At 36.4% G+C, this 14,161-nt stretch overlaps 1 protein-coding gene across 1 annotated transcript in view; it reads left to right on the forward strand.

The window, feature by feature from the left end:
* AGPAT5 (1-acylglycerol-3-phosphate O-acyltransferase 5) overlaps positions 1-14,161 on the forward strand; it is a 54,150-nt gene that overhangs the window by 20,208 nt on the left and 19,781 nt on the right. Inside the window, 3 exon segments of the mRNA XM_021941987.2 lie at positions 2,311-2,426; positions 4,158-4,247; positions 13,230-13,320. Coding sequence (XP_021797679.2) covers positions 2,311-2,426; positions 4,158-4,247; positions 13,230-13,320 — 297 coding nt within the window.

Consider the following 14,161-nt stretch of genomic DNA (forward strand, 5'->3'; position numbering starts at 1 on the left):
CTCTTTCATGACGATAGGGATGAGGAAATTAGACTTGCTGCCTCTCACTGCCTTCTACTCCTCTCCTCCAAGTTAATGGGAACAATGACACTGCTTTGGGTTGATCGCCATGGAAGAGTCTCACATAGCCAAATTTATTGCTATCTTAGTTAAATTATGCCAGAACACAAAATATGAATAGTTATTGTCAAAGTAATATAATCTCAACTGTAACTGAGATAGTCAGAAACTATCTGTAATCTGGTGTCCTATCTGAAACATAGCTGAGAATAAACAAGAAATAAAGATGATTCAGTAGCAAATACTGGTGGCGCAAAGCTTGTATATTTTGACTACTTAAGCTAGTTGTTAAATGTTTCCACTAAAATTTTCAAGTTTAAGGGCATAGCCCAGGGCAGCTTATTATGAACATGACGTACCTTGAAAATCTTATACTTTCTCTTAAAAGTTCTTGGGAGGGGCATCTGAGGCCAGAATATAACCATAAACCCGTTTGTTTTAAAATAAAATCCATTTTTAAAATTCTTCCAAATTAAGAAAAAATAATTGTTGCAGGAAAAGATGCTAAACCTGGTTTTTAACTTTGTACCCCAACTATATTTCCAAGATGTGCTTTAGCCTGGGAACCATACAGAACCATACAGAATTAGTTCTCAATTTAGTCAATTTATTGACTGCTTACTTTTGCATTTGGTACAGGTATAACAGGATTGATTATATGGTTTCTAAGACATGACTAGAAGGAAATATGTTTATTAGTTATTATTTGTTTGATCTAAATTAGAAGGGGCTAGGGAGAGGGCTTCAACAGGAAATTATATACTTTAGAGAAACATGATCATTGATAGCCCAATAATGTAGATATCTCAACCCAATAACACAGGTGGTGTCTGTCTCTGGAATCATACACTGTAGGGGAGCATCTTTGCAAGCAACATTCTACTTTTAGGAAGCCATAACAAAAGTTTCATATATATAATAATTGTAAGTCTTCAGTCATCAAGAAAAAGTTAACTTGTGAATGATAATCCCTGATTAAAAAGAGATGTATAATAATTGCTAAGACATTTTTCTGGGTTAATTTTTAGTATTAAAATGGCTAAATCTTCTTTGGGATATTCTGACTAGTATGGTTCATTGTCTAACGGATTTCACAAAGCTGAGAGCTAATCATCCTGTAATCTGTGGAAGACTCTCCTCTTTGGCTAAAACTTTATTGTAATTCCTTTAAATCCTCAGCTTTTATTTTCTACAGATTTTTTTTTTTAAACATTTCCTTCCTCTGACTCACTCCTTTTGTTCTCATTTTGTGGCCTGAGGACATGGGTGATGCTGGAACTGTTGTTTTCACAGATTCTTAACGATTTTCTTTTTGAGTATCAATTGAGCTCATGTGTGTATTAACTAGAGAAGTCTCCCTTACATTTCATTCTTACATGTTTTCTTTCTCATCAAGAAATAGAGTAGTTTGTAGCCATTTACTTTCAAATCTAAGTTTCTGTGGTTCTTAAGACCTTTATCATTTGTCTTCTTAATTTCACTTCATTTCCTCTTTAAACCGTGTCCTCTGTTTCCCATCTTCTGCACCCACATTGCCGCTTCCTGTTTGTTTTATTGGCAAGGGCCACTCTCTGTGTTGGGAATTTTTTCTTTTTGAAAGCTCAACTAACAACTTCTAGGAAGTTTTTTGTTGCTGCTGTTATCAACTCATACCATCTTACCCTTGTTTTTGCAACACTTTGTTAATAACATATTTATTTAACTGTAATTATTAGCAGCCTGGGATCGTTTTTCTTGGTTACATAAAGAACGCATGTATCTACCCAGCACTATTGTAAGGCATGTGAGACCTTTGTTTGATTGCTGTCCTAATCTAGTACCAAGTCCTAAAAACTCATTAGTAAAAGATAAACTGTCTTTGCCTTTTGCCAAACATACATATACACACACAGAATATTTAGTTGCAATTCATAGTTTCATTTGGCCATTTTTTGTTTATAATTTCCACTTTCTCATTAAAAAAAAATCTTTGTTTTCTATGCTTTAGGATTTAGAGAAGCTCATTTTATTCCATATACATGCTGCTGTTGGATTACTTAGGTATTTTGTGACTGTGTTTTATCTTTGAAATAAAAAGCCTTTCAAGAAATGCAAAAAAATCTCAAAAAACAGAAAGTGTATATTTTTAAAATATCTCAGATTGATTTAAAAAAAATTTTAAACATCCTAATCACAGTACTTTTGAAGCACATTCCTAGTACAACTTTTGAAGAGGTTCATGTATGCACTAACTGGGTCCTGTCTCTGCAGTTGACTGGATTGTTGCTGACATCTTGGCCATCAGGCAGAATGCGCTAGGACATGTGCGCTATGTGCTGAAAGAAGGATTAAAGTGGCTCCCATTGTATGGGTTTTATTTTGCTCAGGTAATTTGTTTCCATGCTTTTCTCTATATATACGTAGTTTATAAATTTTGTTTTGTTTTGTTTTGAGACGGTCACACTTTGTTGCTCAGGCTGAGTGCAGTGTTGGGAACACAGCTCACTGCAGCCTTGACCTGTGGGGCTCAAGTGAACCTCCTGCCTCAGCCTCAAGTAGTTGGGACTGTGGGTACCCACCACCATGCCTGGCTAAATTTGTGTTTTTTGTAGAGATGGGGTCTCGCTGTGTTGCCCAGGCTGGTCTTGGACTCAGGCAATCTGCCTGCCTCAGCCTCCCCAAATGCTGACATTATAGTTCAAACTGCCATACCCAACCTTATAAAAATGTTATATTTTAAAATTTAACATGTATTTCATGTAAATGTATAGTTTTTAAAATGGGTTTAATAGTTTATTCTCAATTGAAGTAATTTGGTTTGGTATTTTTAGTGGTGTGTACTTATATACCTGTCTGATTATCCATATACAGTTTTCCTTCAGCATCTGTGGGGATTGGTTTTAGGACCACCACAGATACCAAAATCTAAAATACAATGCTCAAGACCCTTATATAGAATGGGATAGTATTTGCATATAACCTGTGCACTACTTTAAATCATCTCTAGATTACTTATAATATCTAATACATTATAAATGCCATGTAAACGGTTGTTATACTTTATTTTTATTTGTATTATTTTAATTGTATTATTTTTTATTTTTATTCACATATTTTTGATCTGTGATTTGTTGAATCTGCAGATGTGGAACACATGGATATGAAGGACCAGCTGCAGTAAAATGAAAGAGCAAAAATGCAAACGTACAAAGATCAAACAAATAGGAAATTTAAAGGCATAGAATTTGATACACAATTACATTAAACTATTGATAACAGTAATTAGTGATCTGTATGATATTAAAAAAAAAGCTGTATATATAAAACTTATTTTCTCCAGTTCTGGAGGCTAGACATCCAAGATCAAGGTGTTGACAGGGTTAGTTTCTCCCAAGGTCTCTCTCCCTGGCTTGCAGACAGCAGCCTTCTTCCTGTGTCTTCATGTGATTTTTTTTCCCTGTGCCCAAGCACCCCTGGCATTGCTTCCTCTTCTTAGAAGGACTAATCACACTGGATGACTAATCCTTCTACAGAGACTTGTAAGGTCCCACTCTGAGGCCCCTTTTTAACCTTAATTACCACCTCTAAGTCCCTCTCTCTGAATACAGTCACAGTGGGAACTATTAGGGCTTTAGTAGACTGACTTGGGGGAACACAGTTCTGTCCATAACAATGCCACAGAAATATCTGTAGCAGGATTGATTTTTTAAAATCCCTAAAGATCGTGAGTATTGACATTTTAAGGACGCTTTTTAGTGACTCCGTAATAAGTGGGTGGAAGAATTGGGAGTTAAATCCATCTGATTGATCAGGATTTTTTATTTTAAAAAACGTATATTTAAGACAGAAAGCATTTTCATTTTAACTGCCAACAAAACCAAAGTTCATGTATTTTCCAATACAGTGTCACATGCAGTTTTTTTGAATTATGTTGAGACAAGGTAATTTTTCAGCTAAATGTTCTGTAGAAGCTAATATTTGAAGACATTAAATATAGATTAAATTCTGAAATGTAGTTTATATTCTGTACTTTTTGAAAGAAAAGTTGCCTTTTTGATGACTCTGGCCAATCATTATTTTAAAAGTAAAACTTCTTTCTCCCAATTTTATTGTGGCAGCATGGAGGAATCTATGTAAAGCGAAGTGCCAAATTTAATGAGAAAGAGATGCGAAACAAGTTGCAGAGCTATGTGAACGCTGGAACTCCAGTAAGAACCTACCCGGTTTTATTTTTCTTACCAGCTCTCAGTTTCTAAATTTAAGAATTAAATTAAAATCTAAGAATTGTTTTGAAAATATATTTTCCCATGTGTAATTACTAATTCAGAGTTACACTGAGGTAACAGAAACCGTCTAAGTACAGGTAAGCAGGTTTTTCAGCCATCAGAAAGATTGTTGTAAACAACTAGGTCCTTTGCTGGTCAGTGGACCTTAAGGAGGAATAAAAAGAGCATTTGGTGTCTTTCAGAGTCTATAAATAGAACTAACTGCATTTTAACCTGACATTTAAGCTACTTTAAGAGCTCATCTTACTTCTTGTCTTCTTTACTATCAGATTTAGTTTTAGAAGCAGCAACTGTTTTCTGTTAGTGGAAATTTGGAATGTCTTACATATACAGAAAAACCAAAAAAGGATGAATCTCTATACAAATGTCAAATCATTCAGTGGAAATAATATTTTATAAAACTTTATTCCACAAAAGTGGGGAGAGTTCAATCTGCTATGTGTAGAATGCTGATTGCTGCCAATGGCTTTTCCCCTGGTTCCCGCCTAAGACAAAGCATCATGCTTACCAGGACTACTTGGGCTTTCTCTTTCGGTGCATGACAGCATGACATGTGCTCAGAAGCTTAGCTCGCGTGCACAGGCCTTCCTCTTCTTTTCTGGCTCCCTCCCTCTGTCTTCCCTCCTCTCCTCTTGCCCTCCCCTCACTAGGGGTCCTGGGCAGCAGCTGGAGCTCATGGTAAAGGAAGAGTTCTTCACGGTCAGCTGGTAAAGTGCCCGGTGTAAGCATTATTTATTCACATGCCTCTTCTAGGTGTTTGTTCTTCACAGTCAGCTGGTAAAGTGCCCGGTGTGAGCATTGTTTATTCACATGCCTCTTCTAGTTTTTGTATTAGGACATTGCATCCTGTTCTGGGCATGTGTGGGGTGACAGAAGCAGAATGGAATGAGATGAACAGTGACCCTTTATCCTGTTATAGCTCACCCTTGAGAACCAAGCTTGGTGTTTTCAAAGGGTCTGTTTAGTCTGAAACAGTGTGGTGAATTTGGGCAGAACTGTGGTCATTATATGTAGATCTCCAAAAGACAGAATAAGTTGGTAATACAGTTTATCGACTTTTTACAAAAAAAATTAAAATTTAAAAATCACGAATTTATACCTTAAAGTGTCCATCCCACTTCTTTCCCAGCTGTCCAGTCACCCCAGCCATGGATGACTGCTGTAGAGTTTCTTCTGTGTCCTGCTGTGGGCATTGTATATATGAAGCAAATGAAGATAGCTGCCTGTTGGGTGATGTTGGCATTCTATGCACAGTGGTCCCTTGCTTTTTTGCCCCTGCAAATATAGCTGTCAGTGGCACGAGGGCTGAAAAAATCAGCTCTGTACACTTGTCATGTGTCTGTTTCTCCAGCTGCCTTCATGAGTTTCTTGTTTTTGGTTTGCAGCAGTTTAAGTATCATATATCTGAGTGTCATTTAAAAAATTTTACCTGGATTGGTCCTCTGAGCTTGGATCTATGATTTGGTGTCTGTTATTAATTTTGGAAATTTCTTTACTCTTATTTCTTTAAATATTATTCCTATCGCAGTCTTTCTTCTCCAGTTATGTTTGTGTTGGCTCATTTGTCACTGTTCTTTAGTTCTTAGATGCATTATTCATTGTTTAAAAAAATTTTTTTTTACACCCCCTTCCCTTTTTTCTTTTTTTGTTACAGTTTGGATGATTTCTGTTGACCCATCTTTGAGTTCACAGATTCTTCCTTTGGCTGTGTTGAGTCTACTGGTGAGCCAGTTGAAGGCACTCTTCATCTCTGCTACTGCGTGTTTCATTCCTCACATTTCCCTTCGACCCTGTTTCATAGTTTCCATCTCTGTGCTAGAATATCTATCTGATCATAAAGCTTAATCACTTTTTCCACTTGAACCTTTATCATTTTATTATATTTGCAGTTCTCTTAAATTCCCTGCTTGATAATTCCAACATCTGGGCCATGTCTGAGTCTGGAAATTTTGATTGCTTTGTCTCTTCAGATTGTGCTTTATCTTGCCTTTGTCACACTTCCTAAGATTCTGCTGAATGCTAGGGCTTTTTTGTAAGACAGTAGAAATGGAGGCAAGGTGTCTTGATACCTGGAAATGGATAGACTTGTCTTTCTGCTCAGCCTTTGGTGTTGAGGAGTTGAGTCAGTCCACTCAGGAGGTGCACTGGATTTGGGTTTTGCTCATGTGCTTTTTCTCACAGCTTCAGGTTTCTATAGCTGCATTACTTTGTGTGTAGGCTGGGGACGTCCTCCCGATAGAGCTTTTCCTCAGTGTCTGTTTCACACTCAGCATTTTCGCATGGCACCTCAGAGTGGCTCTCCTCTTTGTGCCTTTCCCCACTGTACTTCTCTGATACTTGTTACCGAACTCTCGCTAGTTCAGTGGTAGAAGGAGAAGGAAGGGAAGTGTCTTTATTCTTAGGGAGAATCTCAGGGGTGGAGCCTTCTCTGCTCCTGCCTTGCTTCTGGCTGTAAGTCTTGCCCAGGATGTATTCCTGCCTTCACTAAGAGTTTTTCCCTGTTCTCTTCGCCCAGCCTCATCGAGTATTCATCTGTGCCCCATGGGTAGCAGAGTTTTGTTGCCCCTGTTCATCAGTTTCCGGCTGCTGTTCCATAGGAAACGTACAGAGAAGGATGTGGGCTGGGCCCTGAGCCTTTCCCACAGGGCTGCTGTTCCATCCCGCAAGCCTACATCCAGTCTTCCCTGACCCCAGTGTGTTTTCCTTTTTCTTTATCTTGTGAGTACACAGGAGGTCTGTGGGTCGAGCCTGTAAATTGTGCTGCATTCTCCTTGTGTCTGTAGCCCAGGGGTTCATCTGTTCCACCAACTTATGCTTGGCTTTCTGCACAATTGTTAAAATTTTTAGCTAAATGTTAGCATTGGCCCACAAGTAAACAAGCACTTGCATCTTGTTTCTCCTTTGAGTTTTCTGTCTTTCCTTAGACTTTTGGATTAATTGGTTGCCTTGCAACCTTTCGGCTCTCTGAAGGATCTGAGAAAAGTCATGAATCTACAGTTTGTCAGTGTTGTTGTTGCTGTAGGGTTGGGAGTAGTATTCCTTCAGCATTCTACATACTTCATGGAAGCCTCCTCTCATTTTTCGTTAATAAATTTCAAAACTTGGAACAATGTTAGATTTACAGAAACGTCAGAAAGAACAGAGTGTTCCCATTTATTTATCCTTTATCTAGCTTTTTTTTTTTTTTTTTTTTTTGAGTTGGAGTCTCGGTCTGTCACCCAGGCTGGAGTGCAGTGGCACGATCTTGGCTCGCTGCAACCTCTGCCTCCTGGGTTCAAGCAATTCTCCTGTCTGAGCCTTCTGAGTAGCTGGGATTACAGGCATGTGCGACGATGCCCGGCTAAATTTTGTATTTTTAGTAGAGACAGGACTTCACCATGTTGGCCAGGCTGGTCTCGGACTCCTGACCTCATGATCTACCAGCCTCAGCCTTCCACAGTGCTGGGATTACAGGCTTGAGCCACCACGCCCAGCCTTCTTCATCTAGCTTTAACATCTAATGTTGACATCTTACATAACATGGTATATATTTGTCAAAACTAAGAAATAAACGTTGGTACCACACTGTTAATTGTACTACAGATTTTTATTCAGACTTTACCGGGTTTTCCACTAATGTCCTTTTTCTGTTCTAAAATACAATCCAGAATAGATACAAATCTATTCACCTTCAGTGTTTTAAATTTATTGTTTTTCGTTATATGAAGTGCTATATGGTTTTTGTCAAATCTGTTATTTTGGTTTTAATCTTCAAGCTTGTCTTTGTTTCTTTAAGTGTTAAAGGCATAATTTAAAAGGTGTATAGATGTGTTGGGTTATTTCAGTGCCTAAAGTCCTGTCTGAGTCTGTTGTTTTTTGCTGGTTCTTGCTCATGGTACTTTCTTTCCTTGTTTGCTCTGTTATCTTCCTTTGCTTCTGGCTGTATTTGGTAAGTTATTTGTGGAAATCAGTTGAAGCCTCAGGTGGGAGTGTCTTTCTCCAGAGAACATTTCTGCCTGTTTTAGCTGGGCCGCTTCAGGCTCCTCTAGTGTGGGCCCCACCCAAACCAAATTCTGAGTTGAAGGTGAACTGAGCCATTCAGGCAGTGCGACCAGGATTGTAGATGCACAGGAGACCTGCTCACCTCTCATTTACTTTCACCCTGAAAGTGGAGCCTTTGGTGTTTCCTTCTGATTCTCTCTTCACATTTATGTTGGAAGGTCTGTGGGCTTTGGTTTCCGTTCCCCTCATCTTCTGAGTCTTGTAAAACAAAGTTCTGTTTTATGCTTACTTCTGCTTTACTGTGTTTGCTTAATTTCGGTCTTAACATCTTGCCAACTCTTGGGTACTTTTAAAATAATGTTATATCCAGCTTTTTAAGTTGTTTTCAGTAGGAAGCTTGGTTCAAATAACCTAGTCTGTTATGGGCTACCAGAATAGCCTTCCTGTTTTTTGTGGGCAAAATTCCAGCCTTTTATGTTCCTAGTGCAGTATGAATAACAGACTGGCAGGTTCAAGAGGCAGTGCTGAGCAGCTGTCACTGTAAGGTCACTGTCTCAGGTGGGGCTTCTAAGAATCTGGATGGTTGTTTCATTTCTTAATCTGTATGCCGTGTGAGAGCAGGTACATCTTACTCAGGTTCTTGATGATTCTTTTCTTTCTGAAGGTGGATTAAGTAAGTGACATGGTAGAATATGTTAAGCCAGTTTTCATGTGGCTTCATAGTTCTAGTGAATCTATTTCATGATTATATCAGCTCTTATTTGGTATTAGTATTTAAGAAATGCAGAATTTTGTTTCAAAAATTATATTTGTATCATAAATTGTGAAGAAATGCATCTCCATAATTATTGCTGGGACAATGCAGTATTTTATTAAGGTACTTATTGGTTGTGGATGCAAATGAAGCATACTTGTGATAAAAATAACTAATGGAAGTCATTTTGTTAGAATATGAGCTGGTAAAACTTAGGCACAAATATGGAGACTTACACTTTTTCTTCCAGCTTTCACTTAAGGTCCTTTTCAGATAAGAGGCAGCCTGGTGGATAAGAGTATTGGTTTTGAAATTACATTCATGTTTAAATCCCAGATCTTCTGTTTAATCTTTATTTTATTTCAGGTAGATTTTCTGGATAACTTGCTATAGCTTATACATCAGTACTTGCCACTTCAATTTTATGTTATGAAGAGATGACTTCCTTCCTTACACCTCACAAACCAACCTCTGCTAGCTTCTGACTCTTTTTCTGTCACTTCCTTACCTCTCTCAGCCTTCAGAGAATTAAACGGAGTTAGGGCCTTGCTCTGGATTAGGATTTGCCTTAAGGGAATGTTGTGGCTGTTTGATGTTTTATCTAGAGCACTCAAACTTTCTCGTTTTCAGCAATAAGGCTGTTTTGCTTTCTAATCATTCTTGTGTTCAATGATGTAGCACTTTTAATTCTCTTTAAGAACTTTTTCTTTGCATCCACAACTTGGCTGTTTGGTGCAAAGGGCCTAGCTTTTGGCCCGCCTTGACTTTCAACATAGCTTCCTCATTAAGCCGTTTCTAGCTATTGATGTAAAATGAGAGACATGCGACTCTTCCTTTCACTGAAATGCTTAGTGGCCATTATAGGGTTATTAATTGGCCTAATTTCAATGTTGTTGTATCTCAGGAAATAGGGAATCCCAAGGGGCGGCAGAGAGAAAGAGAGACAGGGGAACGGGCCATCAGTGGAGCAGTCAGAACACACACGACATGTATCAATTAAATTTGTCATCTTATATGGGTGCAATTCATGCCACCCCCAAACAATTACAATAGTAACATCAGAGATCACAGATCACAATAACAGATATAATAATATGAAATATTGTGAGAATTACTAAAATATGCCACAGAGATGTGCGGTGAGCACATACTGTTGGAAAAATGGCACCAGTAGACTTGCTCGATGTAAGGTTGTCATAAACCTTCAACGGGAAAAAATGCAATCTCTGTGAAGCTCAGTAAAGCGAAGCATGATAAAATGAGGTGAGCCTGTCGCTCCTAAGAATGTTCCTGTACAAGGTTTTTGCATCTGTTACTTGCTTTTTCCTATTTATAAATAGTATCTTTTTTGAGAACGTATTTTTTTATTTTTATAAATTTATATGTATCTTTTGAAGAACATACTTTTAAGCTTAATTTATAGATTTTTTTTTCTCTCATAATTTCCACTTTTTATATCCTATTTAAGAAGTCCTTGCCAAACTCCAGGTTGCTAAGATTTTCTCCTTTATTTTCTTCTGGAAATTTTAGAGTTTTGCTTTTACATTTAGTTCTAGGATTTATTTCTAATTAATATTTTTATATGGTATAAGGTCGAAGTTTATATTTTTTAAATATAGATAACCGTCACTATAGAAAAGATTATTTTCCCCCAATGTTTGAAATAAGTAGACTGAATATAGATGGGTCTGTTATCCCTAGATCAGTGGACTATTTGTTCTTTTATGTTGATCTATATGTGTATCCTTATGCCAATACCATACTGTCTTAATAATGCTTGCTTTGTAATAAATTTTTAAATACTGTAGTTGTCTTCTAAATTTGTTCTTTCTTTTCAAAGTTGTTTGGGCTATTTTAGGTTATTTGCATTTCTATATGAATTACAGAATTAGCTTGACAGTTTCTACCCAAAGTTTGTGGGCTTTTCATTTTGATTGTATCGAAGGTATAGATGAATTTGGGAAGAATTGATATAACAGGACTGAATCCTTGGGTTCATGAACATAACCTGCATTTGTTTACTTATTTCTTTATTTATCTCAGTGTGTTTTGTAGTTTAATGTACAGATTTGCACATCTGTTGCCAGATATAGCCCTAAGAATTTTAGTTTTTGATGCTATTGTAGAAGACATATAAAAAATTTTCAAGTTTTTGATCGTTGACCTAGGCATATAATTTTTTAATATACCAACCTTGCTAAACTTAATCATTATCTGGTAACTTAAAAAAGATATTCCTTAGGATTTCCTACATAAACAATCACGTCATTGTTATAGAAATAACAGTTTTACTTTGTCCTTTTTAGTCTTGATGGCTTTTATTTCTTTTTCTTGCCAAATTTTCTGGCTAGACCTCCTACTACAGCGTTGAGTAGAACTGGTGTGAGGGAAATCCTTTCTATATTCCTCATCTTTAGGGAAAAGCATTCATTCTTTTACCCATTCTTTAGGTCCTAGCCCCATTGCCCTTCCTAAATTTCTTCTCATCATTTTCCTTTATCACACCTTGTTCTTTTTCTTTGCAATCATATCATGATATGTACCTACATGTTTTTATTAGTCTGTTTAATGTATTTCTTTTCCTTACTTGTCCATGAAGGGAAGGACCATGTGTGTTGTTATCCTGTGTGCAGTTTCTGGAACATAATAAGTTTATAAGAAATAGTTTCCGAATTAGCTCTGAATGAATTCACGCTTTCTTGTTGTTTGTCAATGTTCTTTTAAATTAAACATCAAGACACAGCAAATGATACCACATGAGTTATTAACCTTTGAAATAATCATTTTATTTATAAATGATTGAGTTAAAAGCTGATAGCCCACAGTAGTTGCTTTCATGGCTTTGAATATAAACCTTACTGATACAAAATACATTTTCATGAAAATGAATGTGTGGTTTTTAGAACTAGCTTTAATGTTTGTCTTCCCGTTTTTCCTTCTAGTTACTGGAATATAATAAGGAATTTTGTATTTTTTTTCCAAATTTTACCCATTTTTCTACATTTTCTTAACAGATCTGATCAATCTTCATTATTAAAGATACATATAGTATCTGTTAATTTCTAAGTCCGGCGTGGGTGCTGAAACTATTACATGAATGAACAAAAAGCTTGCATATTTGCATGGAAGCTGAAAGTACAACATTTTCAGATACCATTATACCAGTATCTAAAGAAAAAACTCAGTCCCACGTAGGTTTTTCAGTAGGAGCTTTATCATCAGAGGCCATCCGGATGAAGGAAGGCTTCTGTACCAGATGTACAGAGGTAGACAGTATTGTCTGAGTACCGTCTGAGATCTGGCAAGAATGGATCCAATGAACATAGTTTTCTCCCATGAGCTCCTGTCTTGTTTTCTGTATTCTGTTTGTATCTGAAAAGATTTAGTATGCATATCTTATTTTTGTCTTTCGGCTGTCAATCAAAGTTATTAGTGTAGATTTTGTAACTCGGTTCTCAAGTTAGGAGTTTTTGCTGTATAATTTTAATGTTTCTGTTTTTACTTTCCTAAGCATCTAAGTGTAAAAACTTAGACTAATTGATTACTTATTAAACATCCAGCTTGATATTCTTCTTTATATTATTTTAGTTTCAGTTTATATAACAAATGAGGTTACTTATAAATAAAATTTTAAATGCACTAAAGGAGCTATGTAAAATAGGAATTTCGTGTGAAGCTTTTGAATGTGAACATTTCGAACCTTTTACATGGTGGGAATTTAGTATATGATTTTCCTCAGATGAGGTCCTTTTTAGTGTTGGTACTTAAGGATACTGATTTCTAAAATTTATATTTCTAAAAATGACATTTTACAGGATCTCAAAGGGAAAAAAGTCATTGAGGCTTTGTATGAGTCAGCATTTCATGGCCTATTTTTAGTTAGTGAATTATTAGCGTGTAATTAGAAATGTTGTTAGATTCTTCATGGCTGACCTACCAATGAATGTAGCACTGCATTTAAAATATATTTCACTTTATGTTCAGACTTAATTGAATTGTTAAATTTTGTTTGCTCTGCCTGAAATGAAGGTCACGTGTAAATAAATATACATTTTCCCCTACTGTAGGAAATACTCTCTTAGCATTAGTAGGTTTAGCTTTTTAAGTTAACAACAATAACAACAACAAAGCTCACACCAAATAAACCAAATTTGCTCTATGTCCCACAGATGTATCTTGTGATTTTTCCAGAAGGTACAAGGTATAATCCAGAGCAAACAAAAGTCCTTTCAGCTAGTCAGGCATTTGCTGCCCAACGTGGTAAGTAAAAATTTGACAGTGTTTGAACAAATAAGATAATAACATTTTTAGTTTTTCTTCCTGGAAAAGATACTTTTGTTTTACAATTGAAAGAATGAATGTATTCATTCCTTGAATTAATGTACATATTATCTCTTAGGAAATGAAGTTTCTTCTCCTTAATTCACTTGCATGCTATTATTACATATATCTGAGAAATTGAGTTCAAGTGCTTGTTACAATACATATTCTTGTGCCATGGATTTATTTAAAATCTATCTAAGAACATGATTATGTAGATGGAAGCTTTTTCTACAGTGTAGGTTATGTGTAATGGAGCTTCTGTTTTGTAAGTTGACAGACGTAAGTTGGAGTCCAAACTCAGACTTTTATTAGCTGTATGGTTGCACCTTGCAAGTTGTGTAATGTTACTGAGCTTGCTTCTTCATCTCTTAGAAGAACATATGCCTTATAAGTAGATCTAAATCTGTGTGAGAATTAGATTAGAAAATATGTCAAGTTTCTAATGGAGAAGTTACACAAAGTTGGCTCACAGTGCTTGGAAGCTGTTAATGTCCCAACAATGGTAATGTTCTTAATATCCATATTTTAGAAAATTGGATAATTGATACACCAATAAGTTATGCAATTTAACCAAATTGGGAAGTATAGAGAAAACAGTGGCTATGCTATGTTCTTAGAGGTGTCCTTGAAGCTTGACTGTGATTTAGTATGTGATCTCCAAATGTTGATAGTCACTTACTGAGCAAATACCTTGTTTGTGACATTACGCCAGGGCCTATGACAGTGTTGTCTAATGGAACGTTCTCTGCAATAATGGTAAAGTTCTTTATCTGTTCTG

The sequence above is a fragment of the Papio anubis genome, chromosome 8 (assembly GCF_008728515.1).
Source record: "Papio anubis isolate 15944 chromosome 8, Panubis1.0, whole genome shotgun sequence".
Classification (NCBI taxonomy): Eukaryota; Metazoa; Chordata; class Mammalia; order Primates; family Cercopithecidae; genus Papio; species Papio anubis.